The 26,811-nt window shown below is 43.1% G+C and overlaps 1 protein-coding gene across 2 annotated transcripts in view; it reads right to left on the minus strand.

The window, feature by feature from the left end:
- The window catches only part of vps50 (VPS50 EARP/GARPII complex subunit), a 224,695-nt gene that overhangs the window by 74,042 nt on the left and 123,842 nt on the right, over positions 1-26,811 (minus strand). The window contains exons 20-23 of one of the 2 annotated variants that reach the window (XM_054744888.2): positions 25,227-25,333; positions 22,294-22,415; positions 10,795-10,872; positions 10,227-10,307 (exon numbers count right to left, since the gene is read on the minus strand). In XM_054744888.2, the coding sequence (XP_054600863.1) occupies positions 10,227-10,307; positions 10,795-10,872; positions 22,294-22,415; positions 25,227-25,333 (388 nt within the window). The remainder of the gene's footprint in view (positions 1-10,226; positions 10,308-10,794; positions 10,873-22,293; positions 22,416-25,226; positions 25,334-26,811) is intronic. The other variant, XM_054744890.2, reaches the window with a different exon arrangement.

Raw genomic sequence — 26,811 nt, forward strand, 5'->3', positions numbered from 1 at the left:
GAACAAGACCCCGAGATACCCCGAGAGCAGTTGATAATATTTAAAATTTCAGATTCAAATAATCTGTTTGGTGGTTGGTTTAACTTGGGGGAAACTCTTCCAAGCATCTTTGCATCAACCAGGACAAAACTGCTTGGTGTGTCCTCAGGTTAAAAACATAATAAAATCAGCCTTTTTCTCAGAGAAACTGTAAGTTCTAATTGAGTCCATCTTACCCCTGGAGTGCTCAGCAAAGTGTTCATTAAGTGAATCAGTTAGAGTTTATGTAACGGCAGTAACCCTAGAGTTTCATCATCTCTTTTCTATCAGAAGCTAATGCAGGAGATAGGTGTAGGAGACTATGTAATGTTCAGCCTGCATGAATCTCTCAGTGACTGATTATAATCTGAAATAATACATTGTTTTTCAGTGAACCACATCTTTCAGGGTTTCTAAATAGATGTTTAATTAAAGAAATCACGTTATTTTCGTCAGTTTTAAAAAACACATCAGAAAAACGAGTTTTTATGGGACTTGGGCTGCTGTGATCTTTAAAGCTCAGCATGGGTCATAAAAATACCTCACAAAGTTCCATCTAGACACCTGCAAGCAACCATGACATACAATAACCAGTGATGACTAAACCAGTGAGGTAAAAATAAAGCTTAGAGGGTCTTGAAACCGGAAATTAATCTTACCATACCATACCATACCATACCATACCATACCATATCATCATTTATTTATATAGCACATTTAAACACTTGTTTGGTCTGGTCGGTAACAAGATGGCACCTGTGCTTGGCTTAGCCGTGGTCACCGGCCACTTTTTCAAAAATTTCTCCACTAACCTCCTCTTTTCCATCTTGCTCCTGTCTGTGATCCTCTTCAGTATTGTCCCTGCTACCATCTTCTATGATCGCCAGACTCTTTTGTCCTTCTGTTCGTTCAAGATCGCCCAAGATGCACCGAGGACGTACCTCCCAGTTAGTTTATCTGAGTGGCGCACTGGCCCGGAGCCAAACGATGATTCCTACCAGGGTGCCTCCAGCGATGTTTATCCGGTCCCGGGAAAACATTGGTGGAAAAGAGGTAAATGAGCAGGAATCCAGGTGAGAATAAGACTTCTCTGAAAGCGTGGTTTATCTGGTAAACATCGGCGTGATCTTCTAGCTTCTTGTCATTTGTTTGGCGACCTGAGCGCCACTTCCACATTCCCGCCAGGCCGCGGTGCGGCGCGGTTTCTCCGACCAAGTTATTTAAGGTCGGTTTATCCTCATTCCTCAGTGGTTTCTCCTCCTGTTCCCTCCATAAGTGGTTTTTATAAACACCGTGGATCTAATCCTGCTAATTTACGTCCACTAACTCCAGCTGTTTCTGTAGTTTCTGATTCCTCCACCTCACTCAGCATGGCTCTATTAAATACCCGCTCTGTTAACAATAAGTCCTTCCTGCTCAATGATCTAATTCTGTCTAAAACCTGGATTTTCTGTTTCTGACTGAAGTTTGGCAGCAAACATTTGATTATTCTGGTCTGATTGAACTCTGCCCGAGTGGTTATTCTTTTCTTAGCCAGCCCCGGGGTTCTGGTCGTGGTGGAGGCCTAGCTGTTGTTTTCAGAGACCATCTTCCATGTAGCTCTACAACCTCTGGTCACTTTGCTTCCTTTGAACTGCAGCTGATTAAAGTCGGGCGTAAGGACTCGTTCTGCTGTGCTGTGGTCTATCGTCCACCTGGTCCAAACAGTTCTTTCCTTCAGGAGTTTAGTGACTTTCTATCCTCCACTGTGAAGCTGTCCAGACTGCTGATTGTTGGTGACTTTAACATCCACGTTGATGATCCCTCTGATCACTTTGCAATGCATTTCTCCAGCCTTATGGACTCCTTCAGCTTTACCCAGCATGTTTCTGGCCCCACACACACCAGGGGACACACTCTAGACCTTGTTTTTACCCTGAGTCTAAATGCTGACGGTGTTTGTCCTGAGGACGTTTATATTACAGATCACCATTGCATTTTCTTTAACTTGTCAGTTTCTGCGTCCCCACCTCCTGCTCGCCATATGATTAGTTCTCGTTTTCTTAATGAGAGCACAGCTAGCAATTTTTCTGCTGCTTTTGATCCACCCTGTTCTTCTGATAACGACCCAGATTCCTTAACTTCACAGTTTAATGAGCACTGCCTCTCCATTCTGGACAACATCTGTCCTGTCAGAACCAGATCAGTTCCTGCAGTGAACCCTACTCCCTGGTTTACTGACAGCCGTCGCAGCCTGAAGCGCCAATGCAGAAAAATTGAGCGCTTGTGGAAGAAAACCCATCTCCATGTCCATCTGCTGCACCTAAAAGATCTTCTGACATCCTTTAACTCTGCAGTCAGAGACGCTAGGGTTGCCTATTTTTCCAACCTGGTGTCCCAGAGCAAAGGGAACCCCAAGGTGCTGTTTAACACCATCAGCAGCATCGTCTCTCCTGCCTCTCCTACAGCCTCCATCCACTCTGTTGCAGACTGTGAGAACTTTCTGTCTTTCTTTGTGGACAAAGTCAATAAGGTTAGATCTAGCATCTCTCCTTCAGCCTTATCGCCGCCTCTCCCGACTCCAACCAGGCCCATCATCCTAGATAGCTTTGCTCCTGTTTCTTTGCCTGAGTTAACCAAACTAGTTAACTCTATGAAGACCTCTGCATGTCCCCTCCACATCTTACCCTCATCTTTGTTTAAAAGTGCTTTTCAGTCCATCAGTCCCAGCGTGCTCTCTATAATTAATGCTTCTCTGGTTTCTGGTCAGGTCCCTGCTTACTTTAAGAACGCTGTAATCCACCCGCTTCTTAAAAAACCGAGTCTCGACCCCTCTCTCCATAGCAGCTTCAGACCCATCTCTAAACTTCCGTTCATCTCCAAGATCTAGGGAAAGGTTGTGGCTAAACAACTCACAGCTGCTCTTGATGAACATAACATCTATGATAGCTTCCAGTCAGGTTTTCGTAGAGCTCATTCTACTGAAACAGCTCTTCTTAGGGTCTCTAATGACCTTCTGACCCACAGTGATGCAGGGGACTGTTCTGTTCTGGTCCTGCTGGACCTGACTGCAGCCTTTGACACTGCTGACCATCACCTGCTACTGGAGAGGCTGAGAGACTGGGTAGGCCTATCAGGAACTGCTCTGGAGTGGTTCTCTTATCTATCTGAGCGCTCCTTTTCTGTGGCCGTCTCCAAGTTTAGGTCCTCCACCACCCCCCTTACCCATGGTGTCTTTTTTATATTTTTACATTTTTTGTTTTTGTGAAGCGCCTCGTGATATTTACCTTGAGAGGTGCTATAGAGAAGATATTTTTTTCTTCTTCTTCTTAAAACGCAGCATGGGAGCTGCCCTAAGTGCTGCACAGGATGGAACAAATCATGACCAATCAAAGCAACAAAAACAGAGGATAAAAATACCAATCAATGAAAGCAAAGAAAACATGAGGAATACTAAGAACACATCAAAACAATAATACAATAATACAATAAAACGAGTCACGGTCTAAAAGCCAAGTGGTAGAAGTGGGTCTTTAAAACGAGATTTAAAAACCGCCAATGATGGAGCCTATTGAACTATAATAGGTAGAGAGTTCCACAGCTTTGGGACAGCATGTACAAATGCTTGTTCACCCCATGATTTATAACGCATCCGGGGAGTGCAAAGCAGCAGGAGGTCAGCCGACCTCAACGTGTGCATGGGTACATAGGGAGTGAGCAGGTCAGAGAGAGAGAGAGGTGCCAGGTCATTGAGTGCTTTAAAGACAAAAGTCAATAGCTTAAACTGTACTTGGAAAATGATGGAGCCAGTGAAGATGTGCCAGGACAGGGGTAATATGGCTACGTCAGAGCATGTTTGTCAAGAACCTGGCAGCAGCGTTCTGGACGACCTGCAGTCGATTCAGGGCACAGACCAGAGCACCAACTAGGAGGGCGTTTCTCTGCATTCATGAAAAAAGTTTTCTCAGTTTGTAAACAAGAAACAAGATTTGTTTTGAGCCCTTAAACAAACAAAAAAATAAAGTTTAGCAGTTTTTAACTAAGCCAGGGTTCTTCAAGACAGAAAACAGAGTTTGTATGGCTCTCTGAACTAAGAAACTAAATAAAATCCTTCTCAAAGGTCAGAGTATTTATATTTATAAATAATCTCTTAAGTTTGCTGCTCAGTAACAACATTATGAACTGATAAAATAACTCCAAATGCATCTTTTCTTTTAGATAATCCTGCAAAGTTTGTTCCTAAAATAAATAAAAAAAATACTTTGATTCGGTTATTTTATCTGATCAGCAGTAAAATCAGCTTAATGTTGCGCAATATGGATGATCTAAAACAGACATGATCACATTTAACAGTAGAAAATAGGCGCAAAATACGATTTTCGTGTGAGTTTTCTCCATGTAGCCGGTCGTGACACACACTCAGAGACCGATTTTAAATGAGCTGAGGCAAACGTGCCCATTCGTCTGCTGGAGTTTTAAATGTATTGATATATGTGTCTCTGTTCCCGCCTGTCAGAGCGTCTCTGCAGACATCACCAAAGCCATAACGCCAGTGCCAACACAGAAATCATCAGACGTCTCTTTGCTGAGTCAGAGCCAAGCTGGGGAAAAACAAGAGAATCTGGGCTCGACTCCACGCAGGCACAGCAACACACACATATCTAATCAGCTCATCACACAACCGAGGGTTCACTTCAGCAACGGCACGACTAAAATTAAACACAAACTCGGGGCCATAACGATCTTATCTTGATCCTGGGCTGTCACAAAAAACTGGAATAACACAAGTAGATGTTTGAGTAGAAAGTTAAGAGGCATAAAATCACTGAACACACAGCTGCTGAGGAGGAGGCGGTGAGGCAAACATAAGATGGAAGGAAAGGAAAACCTGCTAAAATCTAAAGAATAACATAAACATGTAAAAAGATAAGTTAGAGGAATGAAAGTCTAAATGCTGATCATCTGAATAGAGAGAGAAATCAAAGGTTTCTGAACCAGGGGTGGCTTCCGTTATCTCCTCACTGCAAGTGCTAGCTTTGACGGCTCTTAGCCTGCAGCAGCAGCTCTCAGTGGCCGTCATGGCTGAACTTTCTGGCAGAGTCAATTTGACCACAGATGGAGTTCACGGCATTATTCAGAGACAACACAGCCAGAGAACCCACCTCCAGCAGCGCTGTGGGAGGGTGTGAAACCGTTCCGAGCTAAGATCATAATCGACTGACAGGTGAGATTTTGCAACATCACTTCTACTCTCAGGAAACAACTCCAGAAGTTTCTCTCACGGCTGCCACACAATCTGCATGAAACAATCAAAAGCCAACAGTGAGTGAAATTAAAGACAAGAAAAGGTTTCAAAAGGTAATCAAGAATCTGAGACAGACAGCACATCAACTGGATGATCTGAGCGTTCCCCTGTAGAGCCCAAACTGGAGCCTCTCCGTTCCTGAGACCCGATGAAATGAGATGAAATGTCGGCAGCGCTCGCGTGGGACTCGGAGTCATTACCAGCACACTGGCTCTGGAATCAAAGAGCTGCGGCGGCAAATCAGGGGAACAAAACCACACGGACTCGGCGGCTCAGCTGACACGCAGCGTGCAATTAACTTTTATAGTATGTTTACAAATGAGGTCAACCTCGACACCGTCTCTGGAGTGTGTGGCTGTGTGGATTTGTATGCTGCTACTGGTGTTTCTGCATGAATGTGACGTTTTCACCGTGGAGTTAAAACACTGACAGAAAAGTCAAGTAAATAAGCAGAAAAACATGGGCTGTGATGTTGTTTTGGAAAACAGAAGTGCTTTTGTGAAAGCATCAAACTGAAATGAGCTTATATATTTCTGCTTATAAATAAAAACAAGCTAAAAGCTTCTGCTAAAGCACCAGAAAGATGTCCAGGTGTAGATCCTAAACTCTACTTTGTCCTTCCATTGAAGTGGGGTGAAGTTCTTCTCAATCAGACATTATTATCATCTGAAAAGCCACGAGGCGTCTGAATTCAGCACCACAAATGTCTTCTCTCTCAGAACCCCAACCAAGTCTCAGAACATTAAACTCCTCTCTCTCCACCAGGCCCATCCATCCTTCTGAGTCCAAATGGATCCTCTGAGCAGTTCAGAGGTTCCACGCCTTCTCTGGAGAAAGGTGCCAAACGTGTCAGATGCAGTCCGTTCGATGACAGGAAATGGCTCATAATTGACCATGAGAGTTACACGAGTGTAAATGGACATTACTAGCAGAGCGCATGCTGCACAGAAAAGAGGACCAGAGAGTTTTAATAACCTAATGTGCTTCAACATAGCTGGCGTGTATCTCTTTTGTTTCCAGAGACAAGCTCAGAGCAGACAAGTCTCCATCACACCTTTACTTCACAATTATAAAAAGGAAAAGGTGCTTTGGTGTTGCTTCACTGGAAGAGTGAATAATGAGGGATGTGAGGGCATTTTCCATACTTTCTAATGTGATGTTCATCTTCATAAAAAGGAGATTAACAATGACAGACCCTGATTATGTCTCCTGACAGGCTGCTTCATGCAGACGTCGAACTTTTACTAATGATAATACTTCCAAACAAATGTACATCTGGACGTTTTTGTCTTTTTTTACTTAAATGTTGGGGGGTTCTGTCACTCGTCCTGAACAGGAGAGAGAGAGAGAGAGAGAGAGAGAGAGAGAGAGAGAGAGAGAGAGAGAGAGAGAGAGAGAGAGAGAGAGAGAGAGAGAGAGAGAGAGAGAGAGAGAGAGAGAGAGAGAGAGAAAGAGAAAGAGAAAGAAAGAAAGAAAAAGAAGAAGAAAGAAAAGAAGAAAATACCATTTCTATAGCGCCTCTCAAGATAAAAATCACGAGGCGCTTGACAAAAACAAAAATAGTAAAAATATAAAAAAAGAATTTAGAAAATGATTAAAAATATATTTTTTATGAGCAAAAAATAGACAATTGTAATTAAAAATGTAAAGAAAGAGAGAGTGAATAGGAAAGAGGGAAATCAGTGGATCCTGAGGAAGGTGGAATAGGTGGAGAGAGCAGAATAAAGAGAGAGGGGTGAAGAAGGTCATACAAAAGCCAGCTTGAACAAGTGAGTCTTCAGCTGCTTTTTAAAGGAGACCACTGAGTCCACTGATCTCAGGCTCAGGGGGAGAGAGTTCCAGAGTCTGGGGGCCACAGCAGCAAATGATCTGTCACCTTTGGTCTTTAGCCTGGTGCTGCATAACCAGTAGGCTTTGATCACTGGACCTCAGGGACCTGCTGGGAGTGTAGGGACTAAGAAGATCACCAATGTATGATGGTGCTTGTCCATGTAAGGCCCTATAGACCAGAACCAGGATCTTGAAATGAACCCTGAAGTTGACTGGCAGCCAGTGAAGCTGGAGGAGAAACGGGGTGATGTGGGTGTGTTTGGAGGACTTGGTCAGAAGCCGAGCACAGGCATTCTGAACCACCTGTAGACGGTTCAGGGAGGTTCTGCTCAGACACGTGAAAAGAGAGTTGCAGTAGTCTAAGCGTGAGGAGATGAAGGAGTGGAGAACTGTCTCAAGTTCAGAGCGGGACAGAATGGGACTCAGCTTAGCAATGTTCCTGAGATGGAAGAAGGAAGAGCGAACAAGAGAACTGACATGAGAATCCAGGGTGAGAGCTGGGTCAAAGGTCACGCCAAGATTCCTGACAGAAGGTTTGGTGTGAGAAGCAAGCTGACCAAGAGAGTCTTTGACTTTGGGAACCAGCTTGTCTGGGGCACAGATGAGGATCTCAGTCTTATCTTCATTCAGCTGAAGAAAGCTCCCACCATCCAGGTTTTGATAGAGTCTAAGCAGGTGTGTCACAGCTGCAGCTTAGACATCTCATGGGGCTTACACACTCACACACGTCTGACTTTCTATCATAGTGAGGACCCTCCATTGACCCATTCATTTTTGTGACTCCACCATGCCTAACCCATACTCTAACCCTAACCATAACCAGTGCTGATCTACCCCTAACCTTAACTAAAACCTCTAATGGTATAGTAAGCTTCTGGTAAGCTTCTAAAAAAAAAGAGAGGACCAAAAAAATGTCCTTTCTTTGTAGGGAAAATGGTCAGAATGGTCTTCAGTATGTAGCATGTACAAGACACACACACACATCAGAACTAGCACATATCCATTGAATTGCATGGTTAGATTTAGTTGTTTGTAGCGGTTTATTCGAACATTCAAAGAGGAGTTTAAAAATAATTTACCCCATGAGTGAAGTTTAGAGCATGCACCTCCAGTGTGGTGGCGGCGAGCGAAGGTGCAGCTTTCAACGCCTTCCTACAGATGAGGAACCCAGAGGGATGCGGCTGAAAAATCCTAACTTGACAACCACACACTTTGTGTTTCTTTCATTTTGGTGTGAAAACCAGAGAGGAACGCTCGCATCCTACTTTGTTGTTGGATGTGACAAACCTCCGGAGAAGAGACGACAGGTAGTAAAGAGATCTGACCGTGGTCTCACAACAAGAACAACGGGTATGACTAGATGTACACTTCTTTCTGAATGGTCACACGGTAACATGAGTTCAGACTGCTGTTGCTAACCTAAAAGTGCTTCCTGCTGTTTGATTAAACTAAGTCTCAAACTCAGGCTTGGTGATGAGGGATTTAAGGCTGTTAAGTAAATAAGATTGTGTCCCATCTCTGTCAACAAAACACAACCAGCCTTGTTACTATGTAGGTACTGATAAGCCTCAGAGCTTTTCAGAGTGTTTATTGCCTCGCTGTAGCCAAGTAGCTAAAATGCTACTGTATGTTAGCTTTGGCCAGATTTTACAATCCTCCTCCCGCCCCTCTGATGCAGAAGGAGTGTGACAGTGTCTCGTCTGAGCTGCGACAGCTGGTGTTTACACACGTTTTCCATCTCTAAAAGCCCAAAAATTGAGGATTTATGCGAAGGGATCGCAATTTAAACAAACGCAGACCGGAAGTTGCTCACATCTTCCATGCAAAGCATCATGGGCCGTAAGAATAACGTGGATAGATGTCAGGCATAAGCTGCTCTGGATCTCTGTAATATTTCTGACACACACACACAAAGCACATGTGCGTTCCTCTACGGCTCCTTCCTTCTCCAAGGCTGAGGACCAACAGCTGTGACACCAGAAACAAGTCTAGCCCATTTTCAGATTGCTCCACGTACTCCAGCACCCGAATGCCCACAAACCCAACAAGAAGAAGGTATGTTCGCAAAGAAGCAGCCTAGAGCAGAGGCTGGGAGGCCCTCAGCGTCTGTTGAAACAGTAATAAGAGATTAACACAAGCAGGTCCACTGCTTGTGTCTAGCTCTCATCAGGACCAACAAACCCATCACGTTTTCAGCTGCAGTCGAGGTAAAACACTCAAGATCTATTACTGCAAGTAATCATCACAGCCTACCTTATCCAGGACATGATTTCTGTATTAAAATAAAATTAACTTAAACAAGAGCTAAATAGTAAACACAAATGTGTTTTTAGTAAAGTGTTTTTCAGATCAAACTTAAATCAGATTCACATTTCAGAGTGTTGTCACCTTTGATTTCAAGAGCTGACTGAGATGTGTGTTCCGATTTTCATCAACAGGCTATAAACCCATTAATTAACTAATTAAATGTATAAACGCTGTCTCTAATTCCTCCCATACAGGAGAAGCAGCCCTGGGAGCTATTTTTCCTCGGCGTGAACGGTAACAAACAAAGCTCAGCTGACAGAAAGAAACTAAGAAAAACAAATAATCATTCAGTTACTCTAATTAAATCTAACGCTCATTTTCTCTTCGTTAGAACAATAAAAGCAAAGAAAAACATCAGCATGTCTGCTCCTTGGTGAGAGGTAACGTGTTCTGCTGTCCTACAGCAGAGGAGACAGAATGTACAGATGAACCGGCAGACTGGACCACACTGACTGTCACCATGCAACATTACAGAAGGGAGCAGAGATTTAGAGCCTTAATGGAATCACACAAGGTCTGCCCAAATAAAGGGACACATCAGAATGACCTCTAATGCATGCTGCGGTGACACCGGCTGTGGGCTCTTTCTACAACGGTATATGGAATGGGTCAGAATGAATAAAGTGGGCAGAAAAAAAGAAGTCTAGGTAGGATCAGAAAGATGGGAAACGTGGGGATGGGTTTGTGTCAGACTGGGAGGTAAGGAGTTATGATAAGGGAGGAACAAGGGAGAGAACAACAAGGAGCAGAAGAAAAGGCAGAGAGGAACAGACAGGTGCTGTCTCACCATGTCAATGAGGTTCTCCTGGATCCGGTTCAGGGTGGTTCTCAGTCGGCTGCTGATAAGGCCCAGACCTGATGACTCATACTGTAAAATACACACAAATACGCACAGTGAGTGTCTGCATGACGCACTGACACCTTCCTCTAGGACGGACGCGCGCACACACACACACACACACACACAAATGTGCTTTTTTCTGATGCAGTAGGAGACTAGGGAATCTCTGCTGTCTGCTTCTAGCTGACTCTAATCCCTAAAGATGAAGGACCACAAACAAAACAATCAAAGAAGCACAGAAATGACAGCCCAGTGAAAAGAGAGTAGCAGGCACTGCAGACTCAACTAAATGCTGCTGAATTAGCTAACAGATGTGCTCAACTCGAGGAGACATGTCACACACACCCAAGGCACACCAAATCACACACACACACACACGCACGCACGCACGCACGCACACACACACACACACACACACACACACACACACACACACACACACACACACACACATCAGCACTCATAATCCAGTGCTGCCCAGTATTAGTCAGAACAGGTCAGGGTTTGAGCTTACCAAGCAGGCAGGGCCCACCACCCTGGCAGTGGCTGCCTCTCTGCCACCGTAAGAGGGCAGAGATGGGCTTGGGACAGGCTATGGATGATGAATGGGCAGCAGAAAGGAAAAACAAGAAGCACAAACTTTTAAAAGCAACACAGTGGAGAACATACAGCAGATGTGAAAACAAGAAATGACCAAACAAAGGACTTAACGAGTGGAAAAGTGTGTTTTGTTCTTGGTTCACATTGAGAAGAGCCCTTATTTAACTTCCATCCACATGGGGCCAATACCGTTTCAACTCTCAATGAGCGAGCTATACTGAAAGGTCCGATCTACCACCAAGCCCACTGTGTTCATGGCACCATACGTACTGTCAGATCTATGGTCTAGCTCACGGGTATTCAATTCCGGGCCTGCAGGGCCAGTCTCCAGCACGGTTTAGTTTCAACCCTGCTTCTACACACCTGATTTCAATCAGCCGGTGATTAACAGGCTTCTGCACAGCCTGATGAGCTGCTGCCCAGCTGATTCAACCACTGAATTTAGTGTGTTGGAGCAGAGAAACCACTAAAACGTGCCAGATACCAGCCCTCCAGGACCAGAATACCCGTGGTCTAGCTGATTCCTCATGTCTTAGGTGGGGTCTTCATGCATCACTGTTGCTCAGCCAGGTGAGCAGCTACAATTGACATCATTTCTTCTCATGGTTGGATCCCATTCATGATGCCCTGAGATGCAGGCATTGAATGTGGACGATGAGTCATTCCGTGCTAAACAATGCTCGTTTTATACGTCTGAGCTCTGAGAGCTGGGAGTTTGTTGTGTAGGATGTTCTTTTCTGAGTTTCAAAAGCTTCTTGGAGGTAAACTTTACACAATGAGCTTCTGTACTGAGTTTAGCAAAAGGCTCAAAGGGATTCAAAACAGCAAATAACCTCAACCAAAAGAACGGTAATCTCACTGAGTCTCAAACAACGCTGACAAATTGAGTGCGTGGGGGTTTGGGAGGTAGGTAGGTTGTATTAAAATCTACTTGAACGATGGAAAGTGTTGAAGCAAAAAAATTGGGGGGGGGGGGGGGGGGGTCTTGGCCTGCTTTTGAAGTCTTTGCTGCATTCTGGATAACCTTCAGTGTGAGGAACCATCTGTGAAAGTCACAAGTTGAGAGGGAAAAATAACTTTTTGGAGTAATTGCTCATTTTTCTGAGAAACCAGCTATTTATTCAAGCCCGAGACGCTTGCCTGATCTACTTTCTGGTTTTCTGTTGAGTTTTGGTAAGCACTTTTTCACCCCCACTACCTATCCTCCCCTCATATTTCAATTCACAACTAACTCACGGCTCTTTGCTTCATTTGTACCCTTCTACTGTGACTTTCCAGAGACAATTGAGTAAAATATCGAAGTCATCTCCATGAGATGCAACTTTCCAGAGTTTTTACACATCAATCACTTTTCTTAAAAATGTTTTTGTAAATCTGCCTCCCTCAGCCCCCACAGCTGAAACTCTTGTTATTAACGGTGATGGAGAATCTGCACGCATAACACATTGGTTTTTTCCCCAACAGTGCAGTTATTTAAACAGATAATAGGCATATTTGCTCTGTTACATATTAATGCCCATCCATTACTCTTCAAGAGAAGTCAAGCAGTTCCATCTTTTTTCCAGCAGCAGAAAAAGAAAGCAGAGTCTGGGTCAAAACACCAGCATATGTGCGGGGCCAATTTCCAACAGCCTTTTAAAGATTCATGGGCTCATTAGCATTTTACTGTGTGTGTTAGAGAGAGCCATTAATGGAAAGGGATAGGCTGAGGGACGTTCAAAAAGTGTTATTTTTGAGAAGTCGAGGGCAGATGATAAAAAGTGACAGAGTTACAGACACGGGCCCGGCACATAAAAGATAAAAGAGGCTTAAAAACAGATGAGTGTGTACGCTGGTGCTGCTGACATGACACAGTTACCAAACTCAGTTGGGGCAGCAGTAGGGGTGGGTACCGAATTCGGTACTTTTTAAGGTACCGACCGAATTCCATAGTACCGACTGAGCACCGATTCACGTCATTTGAAACGGTGCCTCGTTTCGGTACCCGTCCTTCATAACGAGAACTTGCCTAGACAGCTGCGCATGCGCAAGAGCGTTATGTCGTCGGTCGCTGTGAGCCAGTTGTAAACAGAGCAGCATGGTAGAAAGAACGCACGCTAAAGCTTGGGTCCACTTCACTAAATGTGATGGGTAACTGGGTGATGATGAAACCAGCGACAACGATCTAAGTGAGACATCCTCATCTTAATCTGCTCCGGTAGGTAAATATAATTAGCTTGATATGCTAGCTTCCGTTTCACTAATGGTGCGTTCGCTTTCTCCTCGGAACTCCGAATTCCCGACTAGAAGAACATGAACACGCTCTAAAGTTTGGCTTCACTTTACTAAATGTGACGGGTGATTGGGTGAAGATGAAACCAGCGACAACGATCTAAGTGTGAGGCATCATCGTTTTAATCTGCTCCAGCAGCTAAATAAACTGTTTAAGATTACGTTAGCTTGATATGTTAGCTTCCATTGCCACCGTTGTTATCAGCTAATGGTGCGTTCGCTTTCTCCTCGAAAATTCTAACTTCCCAGTAGGAAATATCAAATGAAAAAAGACGGCAAAAGGAATGAAGATACACAGTCAATTTAGTTCACAGTAAAGATGTTTGCTTCAGTTTAATTATCAGCTTATAAAACTACAAGGACGATGTTAAAATACAAACAGTTGAATGTTATTTATCGTGATATTTGTCAAATATTGTTATATATTGAGAAAAATATATATTTAATTATAAAAGAGAATTAAAATAATAAACACTCAAAAGTATCGAAAATTGGTACCGTTAAGTACCGGTATCGATTCCTAGGTACCGGGAATTAGTACCGGTATCGATTCCTAGGTACCGGGAATTAGTACCGAATCGATTCAAATGTCAAAGGTACCCATCCCTAGGCAGCAGTAGCTCAGAAGGTAGAGTGGGCTCAATTCCTGCTCCCGCCAGGGGTATTCTGCTGTTGCGTCCTTGGGCAAGACACCACCCAACTTGCCTGTGTTGGTGGTGGTCGGAGGGGCCAATGGCACCAAATGGCAGCCTCACCTCTGTCAGACCGCCCCAGGGCGGCTGTGGCTACAAAGTAGCTTACCATCACTAGCAGTGTGTGAATGTGAGAGTGTTCTAAAAAGCGCTATATAAGTTTGATGTATTTATCTATTATTTATTCCTTACAGGGCTGTACGGTATAAGGAAAACCTGTGATGCACGGTAACAGTGAATAATATTGCAATGATGATAATACTTGCAATAAGTAAACAACTACTTAACTCAAGAACAAAAATCCAAAACAAATAAATTACTAATTTTTACAGAAATTCTTAAAAAATAGGAAAAGCTAATATTTTCATCAAAAGATGCGAGAACGGGGGGAAAAACGAACAAGAAAAGGCTATCAATCTAGGTAAAGCAGAACTGGCAGAAAGAGCAGACTAAAGCTAACTCAGGTGTTTGCTAGCTATCTAAATGAAGTGTCGTCCGCGTAGGGGGTGGCATCTAACCTAAAAGAAGCCACCCGATTGGCCAAATGGGTGAAGAGCTCTTTTTGATTTATCAAAAGCTTTAAGCTTCTGCTTGATTGACTAAGTGCATTATGTGTATCTAACATTTGAGCTGACCACTCATTGCATTTGTTTCTGTTCTTTGCGATTCCCGTACTATGCATGCTGATATCGCAATGACGATGCATTTGTGATGTATTGTGTAGCGTAGCTACAAAACACTAGAGGTACAGTATTTTTGGTCATATCGTTACAACATTTTACATAGTGGAGTTTTGAACGAGTCTCAGAAACCACCACACCAGTTTAGCTTAATACCTGTTAAACTGACTCGGTTACACCTATGTCATGTTTGCAAATATCAATTAGCTACGTAAGTGTATCTAGTTATTGCTGCCCGAGTTGTACTAAAATCTGTCCTGTCTATCATGAGATATTTTGCCAACACACACACACGCACACGCACACACACACACACACACACACACACGCACACACACACGTAAAAACAATATAGCTGGATTTTTGCCTTAAGAAGACCGATGACAACAAGCTGACACATGTTTACAGACTCTAAATGAATCAAGAGGGGGGTCAGATTGAGATGTGTCAGAAAAGCAAAGCATTGACGAGACAACACACACACACACACACACACACACAGAGAGAGAGAGGGATAAACATGTCAATAATCTGAATAACAGATTCCCCTGAGGTGGATTCTTTGTCTTTATCTTTTCCATCTCGATGGGACAGAAGACATTTCCCTGCTATCATTACCACTTCCCCGAGGGCAATGAAGAAGCCAATGCTGCTGTTTTTTTCTTTGTGAGGCAGTGTATAAACAATATGATAGCCATTATGGGGGGGTGGGGGGTCTGGCAGATCTGCCGCCTATCACTCAGCTGGAGCTTTTTACTGTGACAGACAACAATGAGAAAATATGGAAGCCGATGTTCTTCCATGTTTCACTGCATACAGTCTAATAAACACACTAGAATCCATCTCTAGGGATAATAAATGCAATTGTCTTAGAGCAGCAGAAGTAATATTACACCACTTCAGTTCAGAAGTTCCAAACTTTTGAAAAGAGTGTGTTGATATACAGTATACACACACACACACATATGTATATCCCATCTCACACTCAGCTGGCGGTCTCATCCTTCCAAGCTACCAGAGGCCTGGGAGCTTGAGGGTTCTGCACAGTGTGTGTGTGTGTGTGTGTGTGTGTGTGTGTGTGTGTGTGTGTGTGTGTGTGTGTGTGTGTGTAGATAATCTGGAGCAAATTGACAATCAACAATCTTTTATATTAAAATATAGAATTCATTCATTCATCATTTATTTACAGTGGGATACAAAGTTTGGGCAGCCTTGTTAATCTTCATGAATAGAATAGAATAGAATAGAATAGAATAGAATAGAATAGAATAGAATAGAATATACTTTATTAATCCCACAGTGGGGAAATACACTTGTTACAGCAGCACCAACACTTAAGAGAATAATTTGAAGTAAAATACTAACGAAGGTACATGTATTTATATACATAGGCAGTAATCTAGTATTGTAACTAGTATTAAAAGATTCATGGGCTCATTAGCATTTTACTGTGTGTGTTAGAGAGAGCCATTAATGGAAAGGGATAGGCTGAGGGACGTTCAAAAAGTGTTATTTTTGAGAAGTCGAGGGCAGATGATAAAAAGTGACAGAGTTACAGACACGGGCCCGGCACATAAAAGATAAAAGAGGCAGAAAAACAGATGAGTGTGTACGCTGGTGCTGCTGACATGACACAGTTACCAAACTCAGTTGGGGCAGCATGGGTACCGAATTCGGTACTTTTTAAGGTACCGACCGAATTCCATAGTACCGACTGAGCACCGATTCACGTCATTTCAAACGGTGCCTCGTTTCGGTACCCGTCCTTCATAACGAGAACTTGCCTAGACAGCTGCGCATGCGCAAGAGCGTTATGTCGCTCGCTCGCTGTGAGCCAGTTGTAAACAGAGCAGCATGGTAGAAAGAACGCACGCTAAAGCTTGGGTCCACTTCACTAAATGTGATGGGTAACTGGGTGATGATGAAACCAGCGACAACGATCTAAGTGAGACATCCTCATCTTAATCTGCTCCGGTAGGTAAATAAAATGTTTAAGATATGTTAGCTTGATATGTTAGCTTCCGTTTCGCTAATGGAGTGTTCGCTTTCTCCTCGGAACTCCGAATGTATTTATATACATAGGCAGTAATCTAGTATTGTAACCTTTGACCTCTAAAAACCACGAATAAAAAAAAACCTTGGATTCCAACACTATGCAGCATATTGCAAGAGACACAGACATACTATGTACATCTGGTATTGCACAAGTATTGAACAATGAATGAATATTGCATTGATGTTATTGTGTAACAGGATATTGCCAGTAACAGTTAAACTGAGGAGTTATACACTCGTACTGCAGCGGGGATGAATGACCTACGGTAGCATTCTGTTTTACATCTGGGATGTCTCATTCTGCCTCTGAAGGAGCTGTCCGTGGTCTCCGCAGTGGAATGCAGTGGGTGGGAGGGTTTGATAAGATGGTGGTCATCTTCCCCAGCATCCTCCTTTCACACATCTCCTCAACTGAATCCAGTGGGCAGCTCAGAACTAAGCTAGCTTTGTGAACTAGTCTCTTCCTGCCTCTTTCCTGCCCAACAGACCACAGCAGAGTGATTAAAAGATTTAGCCAGATGGGACTAATTCCGAAGGACCCCAGCCTCCTCAGGAGATGAAGGCAGCTTTAGCCCTTCTTATTCAGAGGATCTCTGTTGTTGGACCAGTTCAGTTTACATTGAGGTGAACAGCCAGGTACTTAAAGGTATCCACCACCTCAATGTCTGCTCCCTGGATGTTTAACGGTGAGGAATGTTTCTCTGTAAGTCAATCACCATTTCCTTTATCTTACTGGTGTTCAAGCGAAGGTGGTTACGCTCACACCAGTCAACAAAGTCCATGATGACTGACCTGTGCTCCTGGTCATTCCCCTCAGACACACAGCCGATCATGGCCGAGTCACCAGAGAACTTCTAGAGGTGATAGCTGATGGTGTTTTAGGTGAAGTATGAGGTGTAGAAGGTGAAGAGAAAGGGTGAGAGCACCGTAACCTGTGGAGCTCCATTAATGCAACACAACCACCTCAGATGTACAGTTGTGCAGTCTCACGTACTGTGGCCTGTTGGTGAGGTAGTTGGTGGGCAGCGCAGTCAGATGTTCATCCAATCCCGCACCCCTCATCTTCTGCTGCAGTGGACTCGGCTGGATGGTGTTGAAAGCACTTGAGAAGTCGAAGAACATGATTCTCACAGTGCTTTGTGGCATCTCGAGGAGAGTGAGAGACCGGTGCTGCTGGTAGATAAGCACGTCCTCCACCCCCATGATTGGTTTATATGCAAATTGCAGTTAGTCCATTTCTGGGGTTACCACTGAACGTAGATGGGTGAGGATGAGTCTCTCCATAGTCTTCATCAGATGGGAGTTCAAGGAAACAGGTCTGTATTTGTCTGGTTCCTGGGATGTGATGTTTTGGGAACTGGAACCACACAGGAGGTCTTCCATGGGATGGGGACCTGCTCCAGCTGAAGGCTCAGGTTGAACATGTGAATGACAACTTCACAAAGCTGGTCAGCGCAGTCTTTGAGCAGTCAGGGGCTGATCCCGTCAGGACCTGCTGCTTTTCTGCTCTTAAGCCTCCTCAGTTCTCTCCTCACCTCACCTGGTCCGATGTAGGGGGGGTGTGCTGAGGGTGGTTAGTGGAGGGGGGAGAGGCTGATGTCTGGTGTGAAATTTGGAGGTGGGAGGTGGTTGGTTGGCTGAGTGGAGGTGGTTGGGGGGGTGGAGTCAAATCTGTTAAAAAGCAGGTCAACTCATTAAACCCAGTTCTGGTCCTCTTCAGCAGACTCAATGGCACCACTCCTCCCACTGTGACCTGTGATGTTTCTGAGGCCTCTCCATGCACCACAAGCATTGTTCTGCCCTAGCTGTTTCTCCAGCTTCTTCATGTAGATGTCTTCAGCGCGTCTGATCTCATATTTGAGCTCCTTCTGGACCTGTCTCTGCTCCTCTTTGTCTCCTTAAGTAGCTGCTTTTTTCTTATCATTCAGCAGGGACTTCAGCTCAGGGGTCAACCAGGGTTTATTATTTGAGAAACACCTCAGTCTTCGTGTTGGGACGGTGTTCTCTACGCAGAAACTAGCATTGTCAGTGAGTGCGTTTACATGCAGCCAGTAACCCTTTTAAAACCCGAATATTCACAATAACCCGGTTCCTCAGGTCCATGTAAACACCGCCAAAAACCCGGATATACTCATAACCGGGTTTTTAAAAACCCGGTTACTACACCTGGGGTAACCCTTTTCTAACCCGAATGTTTGGTCGTGTAAACGCATATCAGGATATCCCCATCAAAGCGTGTGTTCTGCGCATGCTCTGTTCGCAAGGAATCTTGGTCTTTTGAGTAGCGAGACGTCTTGTATGCGCCAGAACACCGGAAGTAAACAACAAGTTGGGAGCAACATGGCGAGTCGCGGCACAGCACCACACTTTTGGAGTGACGAAGAAACTAAAGCGCAAACAAACGCGGTCGCTATCTCTTCCGAACTGGGAAACATGTTGTTGTTTTCACGGATACCGGAACAAGAAGAACCGGAAATGACGCATATTGCGTCTGGACGTAGTCCATATGTCCTGACACTACCCCAACGTCCGCATTTAAATCGGGTTATGCAAGTTAGAGGTAACTCTTTCTATTTATGCTTGTAAACGGGTTATTCTGATCAACTCAGAAACCCGAATACCGACCTTAACCCGATCATAACCCGGATATTGGCTGCATGTAAAAACGTAGTCAGTGACACAGAGGGTCAGGCTGTCAAGGTCATCACCATGAGCGCTGTGGAGTGTCTCCCAGTCTGTGTGGAAACGGTCCCTCAGCCTTTCTGTTGCTTCCTCAGTCCACATTTTCACGTTTATTTTATTTTTTTCTGAGGAGGCTCCCTAATCACCCTGGGTGTGTATTCAGGCTTCAGGTAGACAAGATTGTGATCAGCAGAGGGAGGGGGGGGGTGGAAGTGTATGTGTTTTTAACATTAGCATACAGCAGGTAAATTGTCCTATTGTCTCTGGTGTGGCACCTCGGGGTAAAGGGGGGGGGGGTACACATGAAACACTATTACATGTGAAAACTCTCTCGGATTGTAATAGGGCTGGAGAGCCAGTAACTCAATGTCTTTTGTGCAGAGTTGTTGTTTAATGGTCACACGTGTCGGGTTGCACAATCTCTCATTAATAAACGCAGCCAGACCGCCATCTTTGCGCTTACCTCTCTACCGCTACTGTCGACCCGTGTGAGTTTAAACCCTTCTAGGGAAAGCTCAGTGTCAGCTATGAGCTCAGTCATCCATGTTTCGGTAAAAAACACCACGCTACACTGTCTGTAGTCCTGCTGGAGCCTGGTCAGCTATGTGAGCACATCAATCTTACTGAGCAGAGAACGGACATTTCCCATAATCACGGAGGGTAAAAATGGTTTATAACTCAGTTTTTTCTCCTGGAGCTTACGACCCGCTCTGCACCCTCTACGTCTCCTCCTTAACTCTGCAAGTGGTGCTCGCTGCAGAACCACAAAGGTGGAGCTGCACCAGAAGGTGGAGCTGCACCAGGGTCAGCCCCGCCCATTCCAGAGTCAGCCCCGTCCATTCCATCAGAGTCAGTACAATTCCTTCCAGTTGTCAGACTTGATAGCATTCTGGAACCAAAGAGGGTTTTATAGCTAAAAAATACAAGATTGAGGACGGAGGTGAGAAGTTAACTGAACAGTTTTTGTAAAGGTTCCATATAATTAAAAATCTAACTTTTGGAACTTTTTATCATGTTATATTGTCCTTTCCTCATAAGAAACACGCCAAAGCCATTTTTGGCCTCATTCATGCATTTTCCTCCCATCTCAGCTTCAATTTGGTCTCCTCCCCTGAAGTGGGTCTGGTCTTGGTTCTCAAATCTGGATATTCTGTGAATTTTCTGACAAATTATTTCTGAAATGACTTCTACTGAGACAACGCCAATAAACCATACATCCCATCTCCAAAGACACACTGGATAGGACAATTACATGTAACGCCACTTACTTCATATCAGATGTGGTGGGGTAGAGGCTATGGAGGCAGGTTAGCATGCAGTTTTGCGCAGGTTCGACTCCCAGTGGCAGAAATCTTAGGTAGATTACAACCCCTTTTCTTAATTTCTAGCTACACTTGCCAGTACTGTTTACAACAATTTACTGGTATACCGTTTACAATATAATGACTAATGTGTTTATTTATTTATTCGTTTATTTAGCCAGTGTGAGTCCATTTGTGAGCAGAGTTTCAACTAAAATGCTGTTTAGGAACGACCAAATTCAAAGAACTTTTAGAGACATAAATATTTAGCTGAAAATAAACATTACAACTAAAATATAAACAAATTCAATGTTTCAGCTGGCTAAATAGATTGATGCCGACCCCACCGAGAATCGAACCAGCATCAGCTGAGGGGGAAGCAAAATTTGCTTCAGATGATCTTACCACTGGACTACCAGAGAACATGTGATAATCACCTATGCTGTTGCACCACATTATTGTTAGAGCGGCTGTGGGCAGATATCTGCTAAAGGAAATCGTTTCATTTCAAGATGTATTCAGGCTTTGTCATGTAGCAAGTTATATTTATTTTGTTTAATTGGAGCATTAACATTTGTAAAGTAGTAACAGCCATAATTCATGTGGGTCAGGTTAGTTTGCGATGAAGTTGGAAAACAAAAACGGAAGTCAGTGGGCTAGGCTGAGTTTGCGTGAATGGGCGGGGCTGACCCTGGTGCAGCTCCACCTTATGGTGCAGCTCCGCCTTTGTGGTTCTGCAGCGAGCACCCTCTCTAACTCTGGGGGCAGAATCGGCTCTTCTGTGGAGAAGAGCGCCGGTGTCCGCAGCGCCAACAGCTGATCCCTGGTGTAAACAAAAGGTGCATGGATGGAGCCGGAGGAATTTCCCAGCGTGTTCCCAACAAATTCAGAAAACAGCAACAAAATAAACACAAACAACATAAGGGTACTCCTGTGGATCGTGCGGTTGAGGAAACACGTGCCCACAATAAGGGCATTTACAACACACAACACAAGACAGGCAAACAATAAAAAAGAAAGAAAAGAAGCAAGAGCTGCTGGAACTGGCTGCAGCTCGCGCTGCGCCGTTTTAATGTCAGAATATAGACAATATAGAATATCCTGTATAAATCGTTGGTTGTTATAATAAAACCATCCCGGTAAATATATCATATACTGTAGGAGACACACACAGCGATATTTGAGAAGTGAAACAAAGTTTATAGGAGTTACAGAAAGTGTGCAATATTTGTTTAACCAAAATTAAACAAAAACCTGAGTTGAGTTTAGTTGAACCATTAAAGCTCTCTACTACCAAGCCTCCCTGCGTTTAAACCGACCACCCAGGAAAATATCTGTAAAACTTCAATCTCTTCTTTTAAATGTTCTTTCTCAGCTCAAAACGAGAAGTGATGCATGCTAAATGTCATCTAACATGACGGTTTTGGCTGAGTTGGATCGTGTAGGTTACACCAAATCATCAAAGACACAGTCGGTGGTTTTTAACATCGACTCCAAAGATAGGAACTCAAGTGAAGCCCTGTTTTTACAAGGATGAGACAAAAACTTTGAATGGAAGGAAAACTTGAAATGAAGTGGTGTGAAAAATACAGGACGCATCATTTAGCCGTTTGTGGAAGATACCAGCAGTGAGAACATGACTGTGCACATCAACAGGTGTGAGTAAAGAACACCATTCACCAATAAGGTTCAGTCAGAAACTCTGAAAACTGGAGACAAGAAAATATCGTACCATGTCATTACGTCCAAAGAAGGTGTACACAGCATAAAGGTAGTAGTCGAAGAGTTGTGACACGCAGTGGATGACATCAAAGGCAATTGGCTTCAGAATGTTCATCATCTGCATGTACTTCCCTGTAGAGAGACCAAAGTTACTGTAAAAGCGTAGACTACGATGGAACGGAGAGGGTCTACACTTTAATGAGCTGTGCAGATTTATTACACTTAAGAATACTCCTTCCTGGTTATAAGCTTCTAGCAAAGGGGACGTCTGTTATAATTTGTAAGTGCATGGCAACGACAAAAATACATGCTTATATGTACATGTACATATATATATATATATATATATATATATATATATATATATATATATATGTATATATACATATATATATATATATATATATATATGTACATATACATATACATATATATACATATATATGTACATATACATATATATATATATATATACATATATATATATATATATATATGTATATGTATATATATATATTTATATATATATATATATATATATATACATACACACAGTATATATATACATATACATATATATGTGTGTGTGTGTGTGTGTGTGTGTGTGTGTGTGTATGTGTGTGTGTGTGTGTGTGTGTGTGTGTACACATATATATGTATATGTACATATATATGTATGTATATAAACTAGGGGTTGTATGAACTAGTCGACTAGTTGACTTCACTGTTCTGTTGAGACTTTTTATGCTTGTCATCGACTAGTCGCTGTCACGTGATAATGAGCGACGAGACGCAGTCCTCGGAAAAGACAGCAGGTGATGAGCCCCTGCGCATCGGGAGGCAACGCGCTGTGCCAGAGCGTCGGTACTGACACCCGCAGTAAAACGGACATTTAACCAAATTGTGCCCTTTACCCTCTTGCAATTTAACCTTCCCCTCACCCCCATCCTAACCTTAACCAGCTTGCGCATGCAAAGCTCTGATCGTTGACGCGCTCCAGACATCTGCGTCCTGAGCACGGCCACAGTAACATTATCAAATCAGGTTTCACCACCTCAAAAACTAATTTAACACGCGATCGTTCATGTCTGCTCATTTCCTTTTATGTTTTCTGTCTTTTCTTTGTGCCTGATGCTTTTCGCTGCTGTGGATCGGGGCACATCACCTGTTTTGTTCTCCGGTGACACACCTCACTGATGCAGCCGGCGAGCAGCGGCACTCCGCTGTTTTTGTGGTCGGTAGATCTTTTAGAACTGCAGTTCAAAGGTAACTCATAAGGTGAATGTATATGAACCCAGGTAGCAGTTTTTCTTTAGGATTGAGAGGAGATACAGGAAGATAATAAACAGACAGGACAGAAAAATAGTCAAATAAAAACAAGTTAGTTTTTGTACCTGGTGGTTGCAACAAACCAACACGATTGAAGGTAATCAGAAGTGAGGAACAGAAAATGAAATCATTATTTTAATGTTTAGAGCAGCAGGAACTCTGAGAGGCTGCAGGCGCACTGCGCTGGGGGAGGGGAGAGAGGGCTGAAGTGGAGCAGTATAGATGCAGAAACTACCGTTGTTAAAAGAGATGTTTAACTTTGAAAATGTGGGAGAAATTTTAATTGTCAAAAACTCCAGCGAACCACCCCCACCCTCCGGCGCCGCTTCAGGTGTATGACGTCATCAACGACTAGTCAAAGTCGACTCGATTTTCATTACTTGACTGTCGACTTTAAAAAGAATTAAGTCATGCAGCCTCTAATATATACATACATTCATATACATATATATGTGTAAAAATGCACACACACACACACACACACATTTATATACATATATATATACATATATATATATATATATATATATATATATATATATATATATATATATATATATAAATTTTGGGGTGGCGGGGGTACAGCTGGCATCAGCTTACAAAAAAAATGTTTCTGATTAATAGTCAAATTTTTCTGACATTACAACAGTTAAACCACAGTAAGTTAATCATGGTAGAACTACATCCTTTAGGGGAGAACTAAAGCAGCAGCAAGATGCATTTGCATATAAATTGCAAGGATTTAATTTAGCAGAAAGTAATAAATGCTATAAATACAGAGGTACAGGGGTGTAACAAGGTTACCGCCAACTAAGAGCTGGTGAAGGAAAGAAAAAGAAATAAACTCAATCTTGCTGCCTTTGCCTCTGAGACGGTAACATTTCTCACACACATTCTTTTTTTGTACACTTTCTCTTAGATTCTTCACCAACTACCCTGGGTTCAATCTGATTCCATCACAGTCTGGTAGACACTTCATTAGTGGTGACTATGAGGGATTAAACATGGGCTTTTTCATCCTTCAACTTTCCCCAACTGACTCCAAGGTTGTTAAGAGCTCAACAATAACAAAAACAATCACTTATTGTAAGCACAAGACCACTTTATGAAATAAACACAGAACATAAACCTTTTCCATGAACATCAGAAACCCTGTTCTCCCCTGGCGTCATAGCTGAAAACAAATAAAACCAGACCTGGTCGGTGTGTGAACATCACATTACAAGGGCCACGTCATCCAGGAGCTCCTTTTGGCAGGTGGGGGTCTAAATGTCACCAAGTCATGTAAGAGGTGTGGTTTTTAAATGAGGGTCAAAGTTCAGGGTGAAGGCTAAACATCATCGCTGCAACTCAGACACGCAGACACGCAGCGGACGCACGCAGACACGCAGCGGGCCAATCACGAGCATTTCCAGCGTTCCATAAATGGAAGAGGGGGGTGTGCATTGTGTGCGCGCATGTGTGTGTGTGTGTGTGTGTGTGTGTGAGTGCACATGTGTGCGTATGTAAGTGTGCGTCCACGTGCATGCATGTACGTTTGCGTGTGCTCGTGTGTGTGTGTGTGTGTGTGTGTGTGTGTGTGTGTGTGTGTGCATGTGTGAGAATAGAACCTACCAACAAGCCGTATGACGTTGAGGGTGGTGTTGGTGAGAATCGGTGCGTTGGCCTTGCTCAGGTTGTAATCGGACTTCTTCTTGCCTCTCTGGCTCTCTTTAGACACACTGATGAAGGAAAGAGGAGACACTTACAAAAGGGAACTTGGTTAATGTTAATATCACTAATCTGCAAAGATCGACAGGGTTCAAAACCTCTGGTGTCTTTAATTGATCTATCAGAACCCATTACACATGGCAGCAGAAACAGACGGGCCTTGGTGGTGGCATCTCTGAACTGGTGGTCCTGGAGCACCAGAGTCCTGACACCAAGCTCACCGAGGCTAATTATCCAGCAGTTGTTACAGCCGCTGCAGCCGTCACATGAGCCTACCCACTTCTGGACGTGAACATGCAGCCCATTCAATAATTAAGCATTAGTCATCCCTGCTTAAAAAGAATAGGAAATTAGCATTTTAGTGACCATCTGTCAGGTGTGTCAGATTAAGACAAACAAGGAGCGATAGTAGCAGTTGGAGCGATAATATGGAGCCTGTCAGATCGGTGAGGTAATGAGGCACTGAGCTTAATCATCACATTTATGATAAATAACACACTGAACTTGTGTGATAGGAAATCATTACCAGAACTCTGAATCTGTGATGAGGCTTAACTAAATGATTTGTGTGCAGGTGAAACGTTTACCGTCGCCTCTAACACTTGCTTCATTCAGTTTTAAAGAGCATAAAGCATTAAAACCACCTTCGAAAATGTAGTTGCATAAAATCATGTTTGCTGGATGTAATCAGGTTTTAAATAACTCACACATGAAGAAAAAACGTTCCAAAGATAAGACGATAGAAATCAGCCATTTGGACAAAGAAGAGTACGAATAAGAGAAAGACATTTAAACTTTCTGTATTCTACTGTGTCGTTCAAATGAATACAGAATGTGTGGAAAAGCAGATTATTACCATGACTATTACTGAATAGTGACTAATTCTTCAAAAGCCAGAAGACTCTTAGGTGGCAGAATGAAGCTGAGGATGTTTTTTAAAGATGGTAAAAAAAATTAAATAAAAAGTTTTCAAAAAAATTCTACCTGCCACTGGTTCAGGTTGAGGTGAGCTACAATTATTGCTAAAGGCTAGGGATGCTCGATATTGGCTTATTTACTGATTTTGTCTAACTTTTTCTTTAGAAAGACAGTTAAATTAAAAGTTAATAAATAGTACAAAAAGGTTCAAATGTTTTGGGTTTTGAAAACAGATCAAAGTGAGACATCCCTCTTACAAAAAACCTTTGTTGTACCTTCTACAGAAAAGCAAAAGAGTGGGCAATCTCACCTGAGATGGGTCTTTCTTTTGCTATGTTCGGTTGTTTACGTTTAGCCAGAAAGGCGAGAACAAACGGTTCACGAACACGCTGAATGTGCTTTATACGGTTATGCCTTGGAGAACATCTTTCTTTGTAACTGCAGATTAGTTTAGAGAACGTTTGTGCGTGGGTTAAAGTTACTTAGTTGATAAAATGTAAGCACACATGCTAAGCTAGGCTAATTGCTAAACAGGACGTAAAATGTGTGCATTAGTTATTAATGTCTTTTG

The sequence above is a fragment of the Nothobranchius furzeri genome, chromosome 11 (genome assembly GCF_043380555.1).
Source record: "Nothobranchius furzeri strain GRZ-AD chromosome 11, NfurGRZ-RIMD1, whole genome shotgun sequence".
Classification (NCBI taxonomy): Eukaryota; Metazoa; Chordata; class Actinopteri; order Cyprinodontiformes; family Nothobranchiidae; genus Nothobranchius; species Nothobranchius furzeri.